The 23,764-nt window shown below is 48.7% G+C and overlaps 1 protein-coding gene across 1 annotated transcript in view; it reads right to left on the bottom strand.

The window, feature by feature from the left end:
* The window catches only part of LOC144178723 (atrial natriuretic peptide receptor 1-like), a gene marked incomplete in the record, with an annotated part of 186,817 nt that overhangs the window by 14,797 nt on the left and 148,256 nt on the right, over positions 1-23,764 (bottom strand). Inside the window, 2 exon segments of the mRNA XM_077706794.1 lie at positions 10,711-10,885; positions 10,998-11,066. Of these exon segments, the coding sequence (XP_077562920.1) occupies positions 10,711-10,885; positions 10,998-11,066 (244 nt within the window).

The following is a 23,764-nucleotide window of genomic DNA, read 5'->3' as shown; positions in this document are numbered from 1 at the left end:
TGGAATGGTTAGTTGTCTGCAGGGTACCGAGAAGGGCGGGACATGGCTCAAAAGGGATCAGTAAGCTGACATAACCTTGGTGAGCGAGTTTTAATTATTCCGGAGAGGTTTCTCGTTCGGCAGAGCCCTCCTCCAGCGTGGCGTGCAGTGCTAGAAGTGCGAGTGAAAATCCCACCAAGGAACGTTTTTTGCATTGTGAATTTAGTCTGAGATGTGGCGCAGAGCAGTGTTATTTTAAAACGTATATTCGGAGCTATGCAACGTTTATACTGTGTTAATAAACCATCGCATTTGCCACAAGAGCGCGGGGAAAAATTTTTGCTTTAATTTACTTATTACTTTCTATCTAGATTTCAAGCTTAAAAAGACGATCTCTTTGACTAACTAAAACTGAGTGTGGAACAAAGGCCCTCACGAGTACTTACATTTAAAGCTAGTACAACAAACGTTGTTTATGGGAAATAATTATTTCAATGGGTTACCCGCCGTGGTTGGTCAGTGGCTAAGGCGTTGTATTGCTGATCTCAGTGACGTGGGTTTGATCCCTAACGCGTTAGCTGCTTTTCAAATATGGACGGAAAGTGAAAACGCTCACGTGTCGAGATTTAGGCGCACGTTAAAGATCCCCAGGTGGTCAAAATTAACCCGGAGCCTTCCAGTACGGCGCGCCTCACGGCACATTATAACTTCGGCGTAATAAACCACAACAAAATTTCAAAATTTCAGGAGGTAAGTGCAAATTGTTCGCATAATGCTCTTAGAAGGAAGATATGAAAGTTTTTTTTTTAGTGGTGTTAAGATACACAGATTTCCCAATCCAATCGAATACAAATAGTAAAAAGAAACTGTCCTTGGATATCTAATTAAAGACTGCGTATTTCTTTCACTCCATTTTTGTATGCTTTATTGAACGTAATGCCGTTGGTTAGGTTCGGTGCTGAAGCGAAAATTGAGAAAAATTGGGACAACCTAGAAAAAACGGGGGCAAGCAAAAGGGTACAAGCAAACTAGACAAACTAAAACGCAGACAAAAAAAAAAAAAAAAACTTAACTTCCGTTTTCACGTTCGCCAACGTCCGACCCTGCCGCGACTCGATCTCAGAGGGCCAGGTGTAAGGCTACCGCCTGCTTACCTCTCGTTATTGCAGCCTGGGTAACCGACCAAAGTCAAAGTATACTAGGAGGTGTCTAATATCCCATCCTCAAATCGCATACTAAGTGAGCAACAAGAATTATTCGATTGGTATTCAAAATTTCGACTATTCGGACGCCCATGCATTGGTTCCGCAACTTTATGATAGGATTAACGCTTCGAGAGTGAAGATCAAGTTATATGGTTGCTGAATTCATTCACTGCAAAATACAATTGTGTAGGATCTTACCCAGATACAGGCCTTTTGAGGTGCGTTCAGAATTTGATGATGAACTCATTTAGAAAAGCAATACGCAACAAAGAGTCAACAAAATCAGCATAAATCAACAAACAAGTCCCTTTCGTAAGACAAAAATGGTTATAACGCGTTGCTTTCTCACATGCAACTGGATTCAAAATCCACAACCCAAACTGCTTCAACAGTGTCAGAATGGCGCAGTCGGATTGAAGGTGGCTTCATAACGCGAGAGACCCAGGTTCTAATCCGACCACGGGAAGCGTTTTTGTTCTCGTGAGGCGCTAGATGTGCATTCGCTTATCATCATCATAGCTTTGAGCAACCCACTGCGTAAGTAGTTTTTCTGCAGTGATCAGTTCTGGCGTGAAATCGAACGCAATCAGTGAGGTTTAAAAACCTTCTTTTTAAAAAAGGAGGTTCGCATCGGTTTCCACTTATGGTATAGTAATGCGTAAACATAATTTCGCCTTAAGCAGTGAAAGCATATATGTGAGCGGTTGTGTTGTGGTCACTGCCAATGGGAGTCGGTGAATCGGCTATAAGCCTCTGACAGCCGCTGTCATTCGTCCCTGCAGGCCACCTTCACGGAGTGGGTATGTGTGAATCTGGGTCGGCTTGCCGTGATCGCATACTTAAATCGGACGGTTTCGATTTGGCCGTGAGCTGCTCGCGGCAGCGGAAACAGTCATCGGCAAATCTCCTTGAGTGGGTATACGTGGGAATTGAGGGTGCGTATGATGATACAATACCGAAAGTTGGGTTAGTTGGTGCATCGCGGAAAATTGAAAGCGCACAGAGAACGTGGGCGGAAAGAAATGGCACAAACAAGCGCCTACTCGCAACTGGGGATCTATTGAAACGCACGAAATTTATACACAAAAACAAACCACAGATTAAAAAAAACATAGTGGTGATTAGCGCGCTCTCTTTCCCATGTAGAGTGATTGAAGTGTTGCTGATACACTTGTTGTCATGCGAATTGGTATAAAAGGCCTCTACCAGCTCCCTGATAGTTTGGTCACTATGCCGGTACAACACCATAGTTTCTTCGAAAAAAGGATGAGAACCACACTTTTAAAGCCAAGATTTAGTGTTCTCCCTGATGGCATCTTCAATGTGAATACGCCCGGCAGACAAGCCAACTTTCTGTGACTATGATAATGACTGTGGATGAAGTGTAGCAAAATTAAAACGCTTCATGTTATGAGGTGCGCATCGGCAGCCGTAACCCGCAGGACGACGTTGGGTGGGAATGGCGTTGCTCTGCGTGCCGTAAAGCCGTTAGCCACAATACGTTAGGCCTAACTTCCCATTTTGAGGTTTGGGACGTTAGGCCTAACGTCACATCTCGAGGTTTAACACCTCACCCACTCAAAAAATTGCTCACTGAATGCCGAGCAGCAGGTACTGATTCGCGCCGTACACCCCAAACCCAAACGTTAGGTCTAAGAAGTGCACTCCTGAGAGTTACTGTGGGTATCCTAGAAAAGCAGTGCGTACCTCCAAAGTAGCGCACACTCGCAGGGTGGGATTGGCGAACCAAAGAATCCGTCACGATAAAGCTTCGTGTTCAGCCCTCGTCGTCATTAGACGGAGGGGTGCATGATTTTTGCAATGGGGAGGAAGGTTTGCGCTCATGAAATTCGTAGAAACATGCTCTCGCAAACGGACGTTTGGACAGCGTGCGATGACGTCGCACCCAAGTGGAAACTGGTAAATTGAGCAGACATTAGCTTGTGGCGGCTGCTGCCATGGTCAATGGCTAACCCCAAGCCGCGTGAATTGAGCTTGAAGATGTGTAACGAAAATAAGGCCAAGATTAAGGCTGCCTTGCAGCGCTTGCTGCAAATGATGCGGTAATGGAAGCGGGAGAAAAGAAGGCATACGAATGAGTGGTGCTGCGCTAAGTAGCGCCGGCTTGTCTGCTACTATGGTGACTCCTTAATGGGCACGTGGGAATTGTTGAATCGGCAGTGAGCTCCTGACGGCTGCTGTCATCGCCACTGGCCACTCCGCCTGTATATGAGCATAGACCGATGCAGTCGATGGGATACCTTGAGGCCTTTCGGGATACATCCATCCAATGACAGACTGGGCCAGGCTGCGCGGATGTGCGGACGGCGCTTCTTTTTCCCTAGGGAGCCCAGTAATGTCCGAGTGATGGTCACGCATTAATAACCTCTGGGGAAAAGTACGCGGATAGGAACAGAATGCCAAAGCGGGCAAAAATTCCGCCTAGCAAGCACACTGGTGCGTGAAATGCATGCAGTCGAATAGGTTACTGCCAGCAGATGCCCGTGCCGCGCAAGAAAAAGTAAACCTAGCGCTAAAGAGACGTGGACCAAGACATGAAACGACAGACACGCTGCAGGCACCTGTGTCTGTCGTTTCTTATCTTCGTCCACGTCTGTTTAGCGCTACGTTTACTTTTTCATTCAAGTATGAACCAACTCGCTCAGCAACAAATTCTGTTAAGTCGTGTAAGAAGGCTGCAGCGATCGTACCAATCGTTCGCTACGGCACGACTATTGGCGGTGAGCGCGAACACGGGCGGCGCTGCGAAGCGTGCCTCCGTGACGTCGGCTTAGGGATTCTCGTATTTGTCGTCTGCTTCACTCAGGCTCGCTCTCCCTGCTGTTTCTTAGCGCTCGGTCGACGTCTGATGCTAGTCAGAACCAGACTTTTCATGTGCGTAACTTTTTGTCACAATAAAAGGCTTAAAATCGCATACACTAGCTCAAGGTTTGAGTTAAATTACTGTTTTCGATATTGCTACGGAATAAACATTGCTGGCGTCGCCCCATTCCTTGCGAAGCCGGTCTTATGCGGAGCGTGAAGATTCGGAGCTAGGCGTCAGCTTCTGTATTAAGCAATCTTTCAAACAAAGGAATAGCCAGCTGCTAGTAAGCGACAGCAGTGAAAATACAAGACCAAAACGAATTGTAGGCCTTCAGGGCGGTCGGCTTTGACAGAAGGCATTACGATTCCCGGTAATCATATGTAAGGGAAAACAATTTTTGCAACCTTGCCGAATGCTCGAAAGTATTGTATCACATTTCTTTACGTTTTCATGGCATGACAGTATGCCGACATGCACTACGGGCGGCAAAAACTGTAGGCTGAGTTCCAAATAACCCACTGTGTGTATAGGCTGGTTTTATACCAGACTTGAAACTAGTATGGAGGCTTATTCAGCAAAATTTAACGAGTCACGTCTACGGTAAAGATAATGTAACAATATGTGTGTTCAGACCTGGAGGAATATTTCGGTGCATTTCCTACAGCTATATCTTCCCAATATTCGGATATGCGTTACAGGAAAACTGCACTCAAGAGGAGGAGGAGTAGGAGGCGGAGGAGAAAACTTTAATAATGATATTCAGCTGGTTAGTGGGCCAGGTCCTCAGTTCAGGACAAGAAAGTAAGAGTAATTTTCTTCAATTCATAGAACGCCATCCTGAGTAGAATAGGATGTGTTCTTTGCTCCTCGAAGGGTTGGAAACCAATAAAGAGCTGCTTAAAAATATTCATCAGTTTCGATTCTTGTAATATGTGCACGTATAGTATGTGTTGCGTTAGTTAGCGAGTATATCATGCCTTCAACACCTTAATCATGTTATCATGGTTTGGGTTGAGAGTCAGGTCGTTATGATAAAAATGGTTACGATAGAAATCCGGAGCACAAAGCCCGCCTTCGAGTACTCTGGACAACGTTGTCTTGGGCGCGATCGCGGTGGCGTAGCACAAACGTTCTCATTGTATTTACATGTGAATAAACAACGCACGCTGCGGATATGCACCTTCTTGCACGCAGCCGTAACGAAAGACAATTTGTGAAGAAGGGAATGTATGCCATACAACCCGAAAAAAATTGGCCGCGTATCAGCTCCTTTCGTTGCAAATGACGTCAAAAGACGATAGTATTTATCGGCTTTTTGCGAAGTAAATGCCTCCCTTCGCTTTACCGCTCACCTCTCATGTTGTTCCTCTTGCGTCGCGCTCCTCCCAAGGTAAAGACGCCAAATGTTCGCTTAAATCATTTTAAATTTTCCACTGCTCCAAACCGGGTGTCTCGATGCGATCGCTGCCGTACGGCGAAGACGCGCGTTAATCGAGGCACCCTACTTCAACGTTTATAGAACCGCGTTTCCCTTCTCCACGTGCGTTGCAAGCAGAACGTAGAAACTATCTAGTGGAACCTTGCGCAACTGTTGCCGGTTGATTTCTTAAAATGGCGCCAGAAGCTATAGTGGCGTGGGCGACAGCAGGCGACGGTGGAGTGAATTCTTTTTCTGCAGTTGATGAAGTATTTAATTTCGCAAAAGTCGAGTATGTTTGATTTTTTATAAAGAAGCACTGCAAATATCACTTCTGTATTGATTTGTTGTCTCATATTTGCGTAATGTCTTGTTCTTCTTCAACAATGTCGACAAGTATGAACATTACACCGGACCAAGACGGGTAGATTTAGCTGTGACTATATAAGACTATTGCGCAGGCATTGTTTTGCTTTGGCCGGGTGGCTGAATCGAGTCACAGACAGACAGACGGACAGACAGACAGACCAAAATTTCTGGGTTTAAGTAGCCCAATAAAGACTATCGTCTTTAAAAAAATTCCCGGCATTTCCCCGAGGGGAAGAATGTGAAAGTGCGAATGCACGAGTTGAATTTGCGCGGTTCGGTAATGTTCGCGAAAGAGAGATCACACACACACACACAACTACAAAGAAAGACAGATGCATTTATTCACAGACACCTATTTGTGTTGTCGTTGTACTTGATTGCTAGAGCGGATCTCAGCTTTGAAATTTCGTGTCAGTACTCCTTTAAGCGGGTGCATTAGCCCTTCTCACGCCCGATTCTTGGCCAATCCCCCACGTGGGTATGTGCCATGTCAGCGGCCAGGCTGCGCGCGCCCATCTCCACGTGCGCGGACATCGCCGGTGGACGCAGGTTCAGGGTCGCTTAAGAAGTGCATTGCACTCAAAATTTCCACACTATCTTTGTGAGCCTCCCAAACATCCCCTAACCTCCGAAAAAGACGTTTGTGACGGTGCAGAAAAATTAATGCGCTTGGCACACAAAAACACAACAACAAAACATTCATCTGATACAAGTCAACAACAACGAAAGAAATAGAAGACGGCCGTTTTATTTCCTGCTGTGCAATGCGCGTGTAGTGGTCCGCTGCTTGGTACGTAGCATTAAACTGTTGAGTATTCATAAGAGCATCTCAAAAATACTGCAGGGAAGACCGTTCGGCAATCCTGCGCCTCCGCGTGGGGGCGGTGTGGACGGCGGAACGAAAGCACCGCCTGGGGCTGGCCGACAGCCCTGCCTGCCGGCACTGCCGCGCACCTGTCCAGTCCCTGCCGCACCTGCTCTTCGAGTGCCCCGAGTATGCGGCAGGGAGGCCGGAACTGCTGCCCGCCCTGGGAGGAAGGGCTCGGCCGCTAGACGAGCTACTATGGCCGCCGGGCAACACCAGGGAGAGGGACAGCGTCCACGAGGCACTGGGCGGCTACCTGGATGCCTCAGGGCTCCGCCTGGCACTTGACTCTCTGGCACAGTGAATGTGTGAACTTTTACGATTTCCCTTTTTTTTTTCTGGTCCAGACATTGTGTGGGTGTGTGCGTGTGTGTTAACTTGTAAATATGCCCCTCTCTCCCCTGTGTTCTGTAAATATGTCACCTCTATCATCTGTCTCTCCTCTCTATGAATCTGTCATCCTCTGCCCCAACCCCCACACCAGCAGGCGTTCCGGTGTCCACCCCTAGGTGTGACAATTTACGCCTGCTGGCGGTCTTTGCTTTTCTTTTTCTTGACAATAAATTCATTCATTCATTCAGCCGACGCATTTTGAATGCTTATCGAGGAGCTCTGAGCGCTGATCCTCGCGAATAAGCCAGAAAGGACGAACTACTCGCGACCTTCTGACCGATGCTCTGAAGGAAGTTGTTCTCTATCTCCTCGTCTGTCGCAAACTTGTGGGAGATACAGCTTGAAATTTAGATGTGTGAGAAGCTGGAAAAAATAACTGAATTACTAGAACTATGATTTGTAATGCACTAAAGCAAAAAAGCGGGCGATTTCTAGCACAGACACTGCTGCCCCTCACAAGCGGAGTGTAGCAGACGACATCGGCGCGAGTCCCACACCCACGTCAAACCCAGGGGGCGCCACTCAAAACATCTCACCGCCAATACGCCATGTGGGCGGTTCCTTCTCGACCGCCTCACGCTTGAGCTTGCAAGAAGGCGAAAATCCGGCGACACATTGTGCTCTCGGAAAGGGAGAAGCGGCGCTGATGAGCATCGGATCAAGTTCACACACATCACAAGAGAGCAGCCGTGCGCGCGGATCGACTGATGAATAAATGAGGGGGCGGGAGCGCGGTTTTCCCGATTCTTTTGGGAATTTGGAGCCGTCAGGCTTTCGTCTGCATATTTTACAGGTACGTTTGGTACGCGGGAACCTGATTCGCGACGTTTTTGGTGCACTAGGGAGGGCGAGGAAGCTGCTGTGGGTGCGGCGTTCTTTTTTAGCCCGCAAGTACTATGGGGCTGCACGGGAGCGCTAGATTGGGAAATCACGTAAGTGCTTTTAATGCGATGATCTTTCTTGGCGAACTTTCTTGGTCGTATGTCCGCCAGTCTGGCCCTGTGTAGCCTTGCACGCCAATACAAGAATTTCAGCAGCCAGAAAAAAAGGCATTTCAGCAGGGTTACCGGTGGTTGGAACCTAACGAACGTCTCGTGCGTTGGAAACAGGAGAACTAGCTATTGAGCCTGTTTTTCCACTGAGACACTCCTGGCAGGTGACTGGCAGGCGTTCACAGGAATGACAGCTGCTCGTGTTGAGAGGAGTAGTGACACGAAATTTATAAGCTTAGATAACTATGTACAATGCTTCCTTTTTATCAAGAAATATCTCAGAGCAAGTTTCAACAGTTAGCGTTCAGTATAACATATTTTAAATCCATTTTCCAGAGCGGGCCGTCATGACATCATCTGCTACTTGCCCCCAACTGCCGACGTCGGGGCTCCCGTGACGTAGACGACGCGTCGGCTGCGGTTAGCGCGCGTTGCTACGCCGTGTGTACCACGGCATGGTTTTGAGACTGCCGTCATGCTGCTCGGGTGGGTGCGTGGGGATGGTGAAGACCTCGGGCGGTCTGGGCGCGCACGTGCGCTCGCTCACGCGCGCGTCCAGACCGTCAGCAGGGCGACAAGAATGGTGACGTCACGTGCACCCTCCTGTCATGGCGGCCGCTTAGCGTTCGTTTTGTCGAAAACGAAACTGACACGAATAAACGACGCCGTAAATGATTATTTACGCTGCGATCGACCGTCTAATGTACCATTCTATGATTAGTGGGGAGGCAGGAGGCACCCATTGCAGCGAAAAAAGCGTAACACGAAAATTTCGTGTGAGTACTCCTTGAACGTTATTACACTGTAGGCGCAAGCGTCACGAGAGTCGGTGCTGGATGCAGTGTCGTGTACCACTAAATGCGCGGTGGACGTTGTGACTCGGAACGGTAACGTCAGTAAAAGAATACAGGTAGTGCCCGTTTCCCACGACTGTCCACAAGATGGTATTAGCACTCTTTTGGTTGCGAAACAGATTTGCGTTTACAATCTGAACTCACTTCCCCTACCCTCCATCCTCTCATCTAACCTCGCCTTACCCTTTAATCCACTGTATCCCACCACCACTGTCCTCCACTGTATCCTACCACCACCACTGTCTTCCATTGCTTTCCGGCTGTTTTAGCAAGAATAAAAAATTAAAAAAAAAATATGTATGTGTTATTATGGTATCTCCGCACACTGCTTCGGGCAGGGAAGGGACCAAGAGTTTACAGCAAGAAAAAAGTCCACACAAAAGCTGCGGGCGTTATAAAATGGCTTGCTGCATAAGCGAATAGAGTTGAAGTTGAAAAAGGCCCCCTTTTCATTACACCGATGTAGACTTCTAACAGCTGAGGACCAACTGAATGTGCCGCATCAATAATGTCTGAAACAACATACACCAGCTATCCACTTTCTCGACCTGTTATTGCCTGCGCTTCGAAAAAGAGGCATCGAAATGGTCGAAAGTTTATTCCTCTGTTTAAGTATAGCACTTCTGCTTCCAGAGAGTTAAAAAAATTCTGAGCCTGGATATGAACGTAATACTTATAACGAATTTTCGCCTGCTACGAACTCAACCCACAGGAGAAAGAGCAATTAGAAACTTCGGTTCTTGACCAACGCAAATGTCAGTAGCTTCCATTGTTGGGCAAGATGGCATGTCATATTGAGGAGCAACAGGACGAAGGGGAAAACAAGCTAGAGAGGAGTAAACAAAAAAAAAATAGTAGAAACAGAACGCGAACCCAGCGCCTCTCACATATATCAACAACTGCGTTAAAATAAACTTTGACCATCTAGCGTTTTAGATGCGACGCTGAGAGGAGCATCTCTTGCAGGCGGTCCTGTCCTTCCTGCGTCGTCGTTGTCCGCGTCCGCACAGCTGCGTCTCTCCTCCGCTCACCCCCTCTCCTCTCTCCGTGATAGCGCGCCCTCTCCCCCAACATCTGTGGCGCACGCAGTGCGGCGCGCTCTCTCACTCCGCCGGTGGGCGGCGCTGCGCGCGGCGTAAGCGCGCGCTGTGCGCATGTGCAGCGCCCTCTCTCTCTCCGCGGTCTCCTCTCCTTCGGGCGCGCTGCGCATATAAGCGGAGTGCCGCGCTCCGGCCGGTCTCTCAGTCGACGGTCGTCCGCGTTACGTAGCTCTTCTCTCTCTTTCTCTCTCTCATTACCCGACGATTGCTCACGGAATTCGAGTAATCGACCCAACGGAAACGCACAATGGAACCCCCTTCAGCGTCGCATCACACCAGGGTTCCCGCGAGGGGAGGTGGGCGTAATTTTTTTCTGCCGGAACCGTCTTTTGGCCCCCTTTTTTTAGCGTTCAACTGAACTATGCCTCACCACGTACCCTTTATAACGGCACTTCGAACTTTGGTTTTCATCCTCCAGATATGATTGAAGAAAAGGGAGAAAAAAGAGGGAGATCATGAAGGCGAAGAGAACAGGAATGAGCAATAAATAAATGATGAGAAAATAACAAGGGTACAAGGAGAGGTGCAAAAAGAGGTACAAGGAGTAGTAGTATACAGCAGTGGAAAAAAGAAAAGCATTAGAAATACGGCAACAAAAATCGTGAAGGTATTTTCATAAAGCGATAGGCGCACTCGGACCAGCAAAACAAGCAGCACAAACAAAACAGACAGTCAAACAACGTGGTTAAGGAGACAGTCGGTGAATCACCTGTGTGCAACCCGATGCGCAGGCGCAGTTGCTCTTGTGGCCGGTGGTGGATTTTGAAGGAGCGCACGTTCCGTAGTAGTGCGAGCGACATGCGCGCCACCTCGCGCGCGTGCAGGTCCCCGTTGGGCACCGGGATTCCGGACACCACCATGTAGGCGTCGCCGATCGTCTCCACCTGCGTTACCATGACTCGCGATTCCAGGGTTTGGAACTGAACAGATCTCTGCGCACTGGCCCGAGGCAGCAAGTCGGCCTTGCCCCGCTCAAGCGCGTACAATGAAGCCTACCTTATAAACGTCGAACTCCTCGATGATGGAGTCGAAGCACGTGTACAGGTCGTTGAGCAGGTTCACCACCTGGAGAGACGGCAAAAGACGTCTCGTGAGAGACCCCGCGGAGAAGGGTGCATTGTCGTCGCAAGATGGTCGCGGGATATGGCAACATGTACAGTCGGCCAAATCTTTAACTATAGCATGCGCGAGCTGCGATTTTTCAGTCTTATGACGCTCTCAGGAAAGAACAGCCTAGCAGACGATGGGCCTGTTTACAACATGGCTTCCGAATTGTTTGGAACTCGTCCTGTTTGCGACTTGGCTTCCGTCGTACGCCTCTGACGCATTAAAAGTCACCGCTCCCGAACGCTATAGTTACAGATTTGGCCGACTGTACAGGAACTAGCTTACAAACAAACAAACAATCTCACTGACTGACTGACTGACTGACTGACTGACTGACTGACCGACCAATTCACTCACTCACTCACTCACTCACTCACTCACTCACTCACTCACTCACTCACTCACTCACTCACTCACTCACTCACTCACTCACTCACTCACTCACTCACTCACTCACTCACTCACTCACTCACTCACTCACTCACTCACTCACTCACTCACTCACTCACTCACTCACTCACTCACTCACTCACTCACTCACTCACTCACTCACTCACTCACTCACTCACCGAACAGCTCTGCCTAACGAAAACTTCAAGCCAAACTACCTTCCACTACATCCCCTTTTCAACGACACTTTCAAACTTCTGCACTCTGTAGTAATGTCAACGCGACAGGATCACCTTATGGATAAATTTAAGGTGTCACAAACACGATGTGAAGATTCTCAGAGGTCAGTGTACATGGCACCCGCTCCGGACGAAATGCTCGCCCTACATTCGACGCTTAGCGTGAATTATCGACGGGTCAGACCCGACGGGCACCGAACAAGCGGGGCGGCGACGTCTGAAATAGACACGACTTCCACTCGGTTCGGATGTTGTTTACCCACAGCGCGCCGCCGTAATGGACCCCGGCATGTTCGCGAGCTCGCGAATCCACTAACTAACTCAGTGGGACCGCTCGCTCAAATTCCTGCAGTCGTGTTCCCCGCCGCTCCTCGTGGCATGTGTTGAGTACGCGAATTCTCAATAATAAATTCTCTAATGTCTCCCCCCGGCGGCCGTGTGTAAAGCCGAAGCGTGAATTTTTCAGCTGCTCGTGCTTGGCCTCCTATCTGTACAGCGTACAGCGTACAGCGTTCGGGGCCAGAAGGATCTCACTTGAATTATGTACGTGCTCGTTACCAAACTGGCTGCCGCTGTTTCCATCTCTCTCGGCACGCGCACTGATGAGTAGAGCATCGATCCATCTCCAATACCAAGGCCACTCCACCCCTCGTAATGTTCCAGTTCAAGCACAAAGACGAAAGCGTTATGGTTTCTCTAAAACTAACGACGTTAAAGCGCGGCAAGGAACACTTCCGATGAAAGATGCGGTTGCGTATGCAAAGCACTCTCTCACGCTTCGCGCGCTCTTGTCTGCGATAAATATAGAGGCCGACCGTAAATCATTCATATCGGCGCACCCGCTCCGTTGTATACAAGGTTATTTTTCGCTGGCTCACACGGACGCTGGATCTTCAAGCCGAAGTCCTAAAAACGCGTAGGTTTTATGCGTCACCCAAGAGCGCATCACTTTCTAAAGGCTTATCTTTCGTAAGTGTCCCGAAGCGCACGCTCCACTTCGCTCGATTGCAGATAAGATGCCGGCGTGTCATTTACGACCGCCCGAGAGACATCTGAATAGATTTACCGACGCGAGAAATATTGAGTTGGAGCAGCTATCCTCGAGAGGAACGCTATGTACACAGAATGTCGGGATGCTTTAAAGCTGGAAGCCTTACTCGTAAAAAAAATGTCAGCGATTCGCATGCGTTTGCGCTGGGCGCTACAGCCGTTGCTTGCTGGGAGGCGCGATATCTCGATTCCCCTGTTAGTTTCATTATATGCGAGTAAAAAAGGTGGGAGTGTAGGCTTATCGTTTCCAGAATGCCTACACTTGTGGATAGGCTGCAATTGAAAGGGCCGCCTTTTATAGCACGGCGCACGCCATTGTTTTCAAAGCGAGAGCCTTAGTTGACCCTTTGTGCGAAATACCGGCGCTGCTGCTGTTATTGTTGTTTTTGTAGCGTGAACTACGCTGGCCGAGGTTGAGCAGTTTCGTGTGGCTCCCAGAGACATGCTGCGCATGAGCGAGGAGCAGTGACGTCACACGACGCTCGCTGCCCGGCATCTCTCTCACACCCCACGCGCCCAGCGTCTTCGCCGACCTCCGTTCCGCACGTGGCGGCCCGGCCCAATTGGTGATCATGTGAGGGGTGGCCGGGTGTGAAACCGATGGCTCGTGCGTCGCAGCAACACCGGCGTGAGCCTGTGGAACCAGGTTAGCTCTGGGGCGATTAGTGACGCTGTGCCGGAGCCGCATGATAAATGTACATGTGTCACATAATGCGCATACCGTGTGTGTGTCATTGAAGCAGCAGTAAACATGATAATCAAGCTAATCCTAGACAACCAGGAAAACTAATAATAACCAGCTGAACCTTAGCTCACGCTACGTATATCCTAGCATAGCCGAGCTAAGCCACTGGTAATTTTTTTCGTTGTTGTTGTTGTCCATAGCGGCTAATGCAAGCCGTTCTAGTAAATAAGAAACAGGTTTCATCTCCTGTGGGAACTGGAACAGGGTCTCCAAAGTGCGCTATAGACCGTTATAAATGGTGCGAATATCACCCGCGAATTCGCAGCTGCCGCGCCGCTCGAGCGGCAAGACGATCTATTATCGTTGCTGCGGCAAAATTCCAAATGTTTGGAGCAGTCGAACTTCTACTGTGAACGCCGCTTGGTATTTGGCAATTTGAGAAAGCAGTGAAAATAGGGAAAAAAATTAAAGCCGTTCCACTCAACGTGAAAGTTGCCGGAAGTGCAGAGCAGCGATTCGCCATAATGAGCTGTGGTGCCGTTATCCACTCATTGCTACCAGCCATCACGCTCTTCGCCTCCCTGTCTCACTCCTCTCTCGATGAACTGAACGAAAATTTGCTCAATGCAATTCACATTTCCCGCCTTCGCAGTGTTCGCGCACACCCGGCCTGGAACATTGCGAGCGGGTGTATTGTTCTTTTTTTCCTTGCTTTCATGTCGTACGTGGCGGCGCGTTACTGCGCAATTTGGAACGCGTCATTCTTGTCGGCCTTTTTCACTTGCTATCATAAAAACCGACCCAATGGGCGTTCCTAACTAAATGGAAGCGGGCGCTGCCGGTTAGATATACAGATTTTGCCTCAAATGTACCTGCAGTATTCTTTGCGCTAAACAACGGGGAGATGTATGACGAGCGTCAGCGGTTCACGAGTTTCGAGTGGTTATGACGGTATAAACCGCTTTGGTTTCGGAGCACTGTGTTAAGAGGTGGACACATGTCCCCGCCGGCGCGAGCACTTGGAAACTGATTTTTTTTTTTCTGGTTTTAGGGCAGCGCTGTTACCACTAGTCGCTGCGCCGTGATGTGCGGACTGCAACAAATTCTCTTTTCTTACCACCAAGACGTTGTAAGTGGAGGGGGGGGGGGGGGGGGGGGGGGGGGGGGAGGAAAGATGGGTGGAAAGGGCCCGAAACTGTCTGGCGTGGGGTGCCGACACCTCACAGGAGAAAGCATGAAGGCTACAAGATCGGTTTGGGAGAGGGGGAAAATGCGCGCGGGAACCCGTCGCTCGCCGGACATGTGTTTGACCCTTCACGCCGTTACGGTACGCCGTGGGGCTCTACTAGGGTCCGTTATCTCGCTGCGCCTCCTGGTCCCGGCAGTCGCTTGACATCGAACAGCGAGACAGCGAACGAGCTACGACGACAAGGCGAGCGCCTAAAGTGCTCTGCACTTAATAGATCGTCCTGCTGCACGAGCGGCGCCGGAGGTGCGAATTCGCAGGCGAAATTCGCACCATGCAGAGCGGGCTTATTTCAACGCGTTCCCAGCGGCAGAACAAGAGTTAGCTTAGTGAGTGTGGTGCTGACGTCATGTCACGTGACAAGTGAGCATGACGGCACGTGAGTGCAATGTGTGCACCCCAGCCACGGAGATCTCCGATTCTGAGAAAGCCGTGGCGCGAAGTGGCGCCAGTCTGCACGTCAAAGTAATTCCCCCCCACAAGATGACGAAACGAAAAGAAAGAAGGCGACGCAAACACGATGTAGCGGTAAAGAAGCCTCAGACAAGAATCGCGAGGGAAGCCACGATGCTGTCGCTTTCAAAGATCGTGAGCAGATTTAAGTGCCCTGAGGCGCTTTACAGCGGGGCTGTTATAGGCTAGGTTCTGATCGAAATTGCCGGCGTCGGCAGGGTGTGTATAAAGAAGTCGCATCGACAAAATTATTCTTACAGCAAAGACAACTTTGTGGTGAATTCTCTGTAGCTCTCAGTCCAATATATAGATATATCTTGGAGAAAATCACACTAAAATTGGCCGCTGGGACGACTCTATTATTACGCCATGCTTCATTCACTTATCATAGTTAGTCCACAGTGAAGTTGCAAACGTTAAATAATTCCCGGGCGCAGTCAATACATGGACGCCTACGGAGGCAGTATGGTTACAGAAAACGGCTGTTACTCTTGTTTTACCGAAACTATACCGAAACAAATTATATGACAATTAGCCGCTAGTACGGCTCTACCGTTACGCTGCGTTTACAGCTGCGTTACGCAGCTGTAAATATTGTCAAGGTAACGTGGCGGAAAATCCCCACGGTGCCATGGCCCACCGACAACGACGATGCCGACGAGGAAGAAGAAGTTGTGTGCAGGGCGCTGCAAGCGCGGGCTCCGTTATGGTCGCATGTAAATAGATCGTCTCATCTTGTAAATAGATCGCTTCATCATCAACCATTGTTCCTGTCGTCTGCTTTGCCGCCACGTAGCAATATTACGAAATTCCCGCCCGCGGTATATATGGGTTTCTACGGGAGGGGTACGGACAGCCCCATGTTTGTGCGTTGGAATAAAGCTTTAGTTTGTCCCAGTTTTGTTCAGATAATTGAAAAAAATTACAAACAACGTGTTTGTTTCGTGCGATGCTCGGACTGCGCCCAGCTCCTCTGGCCAACTTTCTTCACGGAAGGGTACTAGATTTTTAAAGACGATAATCTTTCTTTGGCTACTTAAGCCCAGAAATTTTGGTCTGTCTGTATGTCTGCTTGACTGTCGGTGTGGGACTCGATTCAGCAACCTGGCCATAGCGAAACAAAACCTGTGCAATAGTCTTATATACTAACAGCCAAATCTAAGCGTCTAGGTCCGGTGCCAATGTTCATACTTGCCAAAATTGTTGAACAAGAACAAGACATTACGCAACATAAGGCAGAACATCAATACATAAGTGATACTTGCAGTGTTCCTTTATTAAAAGAATTCATGTGTGCTTGGTTTTTGCGATATCAAATGATATACTACATCTACTGCAGAAAACCGTCGCTTGCTGTTGCCCGCGCTCCCGGCGGCATTTGAGAAATCCCACGGCAACGGCAACGAAAAGTTCCACTAGAAAGGTTCCACGTTCTGCTTGGAACGCCCGTGGAGTAAGAAAATGTGGTTCTATATCTATAAACGTTGAAGTATACTTCAACATTTATAGAACTCTTATAGGGCGCCTCGATTCACGTGCGTCTCCGCCGCACTGCAGCGCTGTCATCGAGGAACCCGGCCTGTAGCAGCGGAACGCGGTAAATTTAAATTGAGTTGAGCAAACCTTTAGTGTGTTTACCTTGGGAGGAGAGCGACCAAAGAGGAACAGCATGAGAGGTGAGCGGGAAAGCAAAACGAGGCATTCACGAAGATCATGGTCTTTTGTAGACATTTGCAAGGAAATGAGCAGATACGCGGACAATTTTTTGTTCTTAAGTTACCTTTGGTTTGTTATGTGTTAGTTCTCTTCACTGCATTTTTATGCGCGTTTTCGTTACTTTTACTGGAGTCACTGTGGGGAATAACTACAAATTATATGACAATAGAACCCAAATGCCATAACACAAACAGAGCGAAGCAGAGGTAACGAGACACCAGAAATGGCGGTAATTTATTGCGATAGCAGATGACAGATTCAATTCCGGCGCCCCACAACTCCATAAACTACACAGGCGAACGCCAACAGTTTACTTCATCAATACGCGACACTACTAAGACAAACACAAACACACTCTCTACCGAACGACTACGTTCTACACCGAATACACAACACTCCAAACAGACCGCGCTGCCAAGTGTACTGCTCCATACCCACACTCACCTACACTTGCTGGACCTGCCAAGAGCCCGCACACCGCAACGTCGCCTTACCACTGCCCTACCACATATCCCCCTGGGAAGCCTGGGTTGCCTACCTGGGCAAGACGACATCGTCGTGGACTACTCTTCTTGACCACACTTCCGCCATCATGAAGATCGTTTTGTCTCAACCTCATGGAGCGCGGACCCGGACATGGGTTGCGAAATAAATGTTTAACTATCTCTCTCTCTCTCTCTCTAAAAAACGAAGTACTGACACACCTACTTGTTAATTCTGTGGCGTCCAGAGTGGCTTTACAAAAATGAAGAGCTGTTGAGATTTGTAGCGGCCGCAGCTGAAGAAACGCACGCAAGAATGACACAGAGGTGCAGTAAAAAAATAAAACGCAACAAAATGAAGGCAACGTAACAACAAACTACAAGTTCCTTGCTATGGCAGCTGACCGCTTGAACTGCGGCCCCTCCACAACTGTAGGCGTTTGTTTGCAAGCATAAGCTCGTCGATAAAGAAGAGTTGTCTCACATGGTGATCTCACGCTCCTGTTCCTCCTTACACCACTCGCGACGGTAAAGAGGCCCACCAGTGTTTCTTCTGAGCAACCTGATCATGATCTGCACCTCAAGTCTCTCCCCCGACTCCTGAATCCACGGGAGAACATCTAATGTTGCGATTGAAAAAAGGTAGCTCGTATACAATTGCTGGTCATAATTACAACTTCCTGCGGCTTATCTCAAAGCAGCCGCGATGTCAATGCACTTTGATTCGGTGGAGGACACCACATGATCCATGCGTGCTGCCCAGAAAACCTGGGCATCAGGAATGACATAGGCCGCTGCACTAACCCCTCTGTGCGGATCGACTGAGCCATCCGTAAAAATTTGAAGGTGATTAGGATAGGAGTTGTCCAGATGTTCAAGAACCAAAAATCTGGCTGCTCCCACTGGCGTGTTTCGCTTGACTCTTATGTGAGAAACATGTAGCTGACACTGAAGGCTCTCGTAGGACCATGGCGGCATTGAGATGGGAAGTTTCCCCGGCCACTGATGGCACAATATTCTCAGAGTGACTCACTCAACAGCAGCACTACAACTTTTCCAGCCTGGGATTCCCACGTAAAACGAATGTCAGCGTTCCTTACGGCTTGTGCAAGAACTCAGCAGCAAGGGTTTTAATGTGCGGTTTCAATAGATTACATCCCACATTGGCGTCAAGGGCAATGAGATCGCTGATCAGATGGCACGGGTTGCGCTGCAATTTGCACCGACGGTTAAAGTTTGCCCCAATCACTAGAACGACTTCAGGTGAACAGTGGCCGAACATTTCAAGTCTTTGGAAAATCCCTATCACCAGCCTTGCGTCACAAAGGGACTTACAAGATCGGAGGCAACATTGCTGTACCGCATCCGAACGGGCTCAGCGAAGACCACAGATAGCGTGGCTATTCAAGGTGGGCCTTGTGCGATCGCCTCTGTGTTCGTCATGTGCAGTGATAGGGGATGCACACCACTATGTAATGTGTTGCCCAGAGCATGATGTCGAGCGGACTGCAATGCTCTCAGCGATTCGAAAGCTGGGAGCCCCACACAGCACTCTGGACCACATCGTCTTTCCAAGGGAACATTGGATGCTGCGCAGACACGTGTCGCGCCTTTTCCTAAGCTTCCTTCAGGAGACGGAACTGGCAAACTCGTGGTGAAAGGACACTGCCATTGGCTAATTAGGAGGAGCTTGGGCGGAGCGATTGCCGGCATATCCAGCCAGGCTAACCCCGCCTGATCCCACATAACAACCACCACCACTACCACCACCACAATTGCTGGTAGTTTCCTATCGTCGTCGCTTGACTTCCTGCACAAGCCGCGTTTAGACTGCGCCCTTTATATGGACCGGGATGCTTAGGTTTGAGTGCTGCAGATTAGGACCCACGCGTTTGTGTGCGACACTGCCGTAATAAAGCCTCCACTTACATTACACTGTAACATAAAAGGTTTGACGGAACGAAGGCGCATCAAACTCGCCTCCTACATTGTCTAGCTTACCAAGAACGATATCGTAAATGCAACCTGCCTGTACAAGCACACACGAATATGCATGCATACACACATAAACACACATGCATATATATGCACAGTCGCGATCAATTTGAGGATGATTGCGCGGGTGGGAAACAGACAAGCAGCAGTGCCATGTTACGGGTTCTATCAAGGTTCGATCATGCAGGAGACAACGAGGGGAACAAGGCACTTTTACCTTTATCTCCGAAGTTCTGAAAACGGCCGTTTTGTAGGTTGATCCCGACTGTACGTACGTACGTACGTACATACATACATACATACATACATACATACATACATACATACATACATACATACATACATACATACATACTGTAGTGCAAAAGATTTGCCCACTGAGAGTATGCTATCAGGCACTGCGAAGGACGCACTATGCCCCGTGTGGGTATGCTCTGATACGGTGGCCATGGGCCATAATGGGTACGTAGTGAATGGGGACTGTGAAGACGACGAGGAGGTAGCACCGGCCTCGGAGAGAACGCGCCACGATCTCTGATAGCTCGCTGCAACGTGATCATCGCTCCGGCTAGTCTCACTGCCTACCTGAACACCGTCACCTGGAACGCTACCATTCCCTGCCAATAAACACCTCTTCAATACATACATACATACATACATACATACATACATACATACATACATACATACATACATACATACATAACATAACATAACATACATACATACATACATACATACATACATACATACATACATACATACATACATACATACATACATACATACATACATACATACATACATACATACATACATACATACATACATACATACATACATACATACATACATACATACATACATACATACCCTTTTCCGACCCTACTTCCGCCCAAGAGCCCTTTTCAGTAATGACGACGAATATCGACCACCCGCTGATCCTTTCGGCTTTGGATGTCCCCTCGATTGTCGGAACTGAGATAGATCGCGAGCGTTCCTTTCCAATCAGGAAAAGAAGCGGCGCAGAGAAAGTCCCTTATAGTACAGGCAATCGCTTGGATGAACCAATCCACCGTAAGTTCTGAGCGCTGTATTTTTCCGGGCTAACACGAAGGTACATGCCCGTACAATATAGAGCAATTGCTGCTCAGCGAATGTACGCCATGAAAATCTATGGGACTGGATCAATATTGCATTGCTCACACAGGCAGCTCCCTCTCCCGCACATGCTCATGAGCGGAAGCCTTTAAGACCCCATTATAAAGTTGATAGAAAATGTTGGACGTACTCCGAACAGAGAGGGCAACGCTACCATTTGTTGTAAATTGATGCGCGCCAGTGTTTCTTCGGCATGCATGAGTACACGTGCGCCCGTATTTAAAGCATGCAGTCATCATTTATGCCAAAAAAAGCAGCCTAGTACGCGCAATTTAGCAGTGACCTGCACAACTTATGAAGAGGTCCCCTGAAGACGACGTCATAAGGACTGTGCTCCGCCCTCCCCATTCCCTTCCTCCCCCTTCCCCCTTGGCCTATGGCCTTCCTTTCTAATAAATTTAACAATAACAATCTAAAGTTGTCATAGGCAAGCTACAAATGATGAGGCCTACCAGAACACCCCCTAGGCATGGGGTTTTTTATAAAGCGTTTATTTTGTTACAGGTCATGGATGAGGTCTGTTCTTCGTTATCCTGAAATACAACCATTTGTCTGCACTTTGGGGCGATATTTATGCGGTATTCTCTGCTTTCGTACGTACCAACACTCGCTGCTAACCCCATACTTCTAACACTTCTTCCGTGTTCCCACGCCTCCCAAAAAGAAAACAAAAACGAAGTGGGGTACAGCACCTCAAGCGCAAGTTGTAATGCAAAGCATTGGAAATTACACGTAATTGTAGCGACCGGTGTGGCTGAAGGCTGAACGATCATTTGAAAAACGCCCAACGGTGAGCGCAAATAGAATAAAATTACAGAAAAAAAGTTGTGTGAATTTCGGGCCGGAATTCAAACCCGGAGCCTACGGGGTGCGAGCCGAACCCCCATTCCCTGCACCATACAATGGGTGATCCGAGGCCTTAGCTAAACTAAAGGTGGTCCTATAGTTAATGCGTTACAAAGTAATGTTAGAGACGCGTGTAAGAGTAATCTGAGCATGCTCATTGTAGATGCAACAAAGCAGGTTTACGCTGGTAGCATAACTGCAATGCTTATAGGGGCGATCAACCAATCGTCTCAATCATGGTAACAGCTAGAAGAAAAAAAAATTACACCATCTTCCCGTAGGGGAACCCTGAGTATAGTACGCGAAGCAGCCATGGGGTCGACTGAAGTTCCCATTAGTTTTCAGTTCGTCGTTTCCGTTGACGTTCAGCTTCGCGCCTTCTTGACGTAGTTTGAATGAGTGAACGACATAAGGCGCGTTCGTAGCACATGCTTCCGTCTCGGTTTGTAGCGCAGTGGGAAGAGCGCCACGTACCTCCCGTTGCGGCCAGAGAGTCGTGGGATCGAAACCGGGCGCCGCCTAACTATTTCTTTTTATAGTGGACTGCCCTGACGCCAGCCCAAACGCTGACGGGGCTGAAAAGACGCGCATGCGCAGTAGAGTGCGGACGGCGGACGACAAGGGAGGGAGGGACACAGCCCCGAGCATGAGATGCTCCGCATCTAAAATCAAAGCCCCCTTTTTAGGGGTCTTAACCCGATCGTTAAAATGCGAAGCTTTATCCCATGCAACCTGACTCAAAGTCCAAAATCTAAACTTCTTCGATCGCGTCGGAATAGAACAACGGGATGGACGTCGGTTTCGTAACGCGAGGGACACAGGTTCGATTCCGACTACGGGAAGCGTTTCTTTCTTGAGGCGCTTGATGTGCCTTCGCTTGTCATCATCATCGTTTTCTGAGACCCATTGTGTAAAGTTGGCTTTCCTGGAGTCTGTTTTGGTGACGGGATGGTCGCCATCAATGAGGCACAGAATGCTTCGCTTAAAAGGCGCATTTAAAAAAAAAGATCACGGGAATTGTAACGAGAGGACACAATCGTATACGATTTGGTCTGCGCAGTGTGCGGCTCAGGTGTTGCGCGCTTCGGCGTTTTAGCTGCGCTTTCCCGGCTGTAGTGATGACTTCCGCTGCGGTGGCCGTATACAGGTTTCCCACTTCCCCTGTATGCTCTCCCCTCTTCTATTCTCTTCCCCTAAATGCCCCTACTCCGGACTGCTTTGCCTGCGTGTATACCTCGTGACTGCGTATAATAATAAATCACGCACCTCTCTGTCTAACGACGGCGATGGCTGAACACGAAGCTTTATGTATGTATGTATGTATGTATGTATGTATGTATGTATGTATGTATGTATGTATGTATGTATGTATGTATGTATGTATGTATGATGTATGTATGTATGTATGTATGTATGTATGTATGTATGTATGTATGTATGTATGTATGTATCGTGACGGATTCTTTGGCTCGCCAATCCCACACTGCGAGTGTGCGTTACTTTGGAGGTACCACCGCTTTTCTAGGATTCCCACAGTAACTCTCGGGAGTGCACTCCATAGGCCTAACGTTTGGGTTTAAGGCGTACGGCGTGAATCGGTGCCTGCTGCTTGGCGCTCAGTGAGCAATTTTTAAGTGCAATGCACTTCTTAAGCGACCCTGAACCTGCGTCCACCGGCGATGTCCGCGCACGTGGAGATGGGCGCGCACAGCCTGGCCGCTGACATGGCACATACCCACGTGGGGGATTGGCCAGGAATCTCCTCGTCTTCCTTGGCAACGGGGGGAGATGGGCGCGCGCTGCCTGGCCGCTGACATGGCACATACCCACGTGGGGGATTGGCCAAGGATCGGGCGTGAGAAGGGCTAATGCACCTGCTTAAAGGAGTACTGACACGAAATTTCAAAAGCTGAGATCCGCTCTAGCAATCAAGTACAACGACAACACAAATAGGTGTCTGTGAATAAATGAATCTTTCTTTCTTCGTAGTTGTGTGTGTGTGTGTGTGATCTCTCTTTCGCGAACATTACCGAACCGCGCAAATTCAACTCGTGCATTCGCACTTTCACATTCTTCCCCTCGGGGAAATTCGGGGAATTTTTTTGAGTGGGTGCCGGTTTGAGGTGCTAAACCCCAAGATGTGACGTTAGGCCTAATGTCGCAAACTTCGAAATGAGAAGTTAGGCCTGACGTCATGTGGTTAACAGCCTTACGGCACGCAGAGCGACGCCATCGGCCTGTGGGCAACGGCTGTCGATGTTCACCTCAGGGAAGCGTTTTGATTTTGCTACACTTGACCCACAATCATCATCATCGTCAGAGAAAGTTGGCTTTCCTGCCAAAATTATAAGAAGAATCACCAGAACCCGAAATGAAATGAGAGAAGAGGACGC

Source organism: Haemaphysalis longicornis, unplaced genomic scaffold (assembly GCF_048455015.1).
Source record: "Haemaphysalis longicornis isolate Haplotype H1 unplaced genomic scaffold, Haemaphysalis longicornis Haplotype H1 scaffold_4, whole genome shotgun sequence".
Taxonomy (NCBI): domain Eukaryota; kingdom Metazoa; phylum Arthropoda; class Arachnida; order Ixodida; family Ixodidae; genus Haemaphysalis; species Haemaphysalis longicornis.
This window is presented reverse-complemented; position numbering and strand designations above follow the sequence as displayed.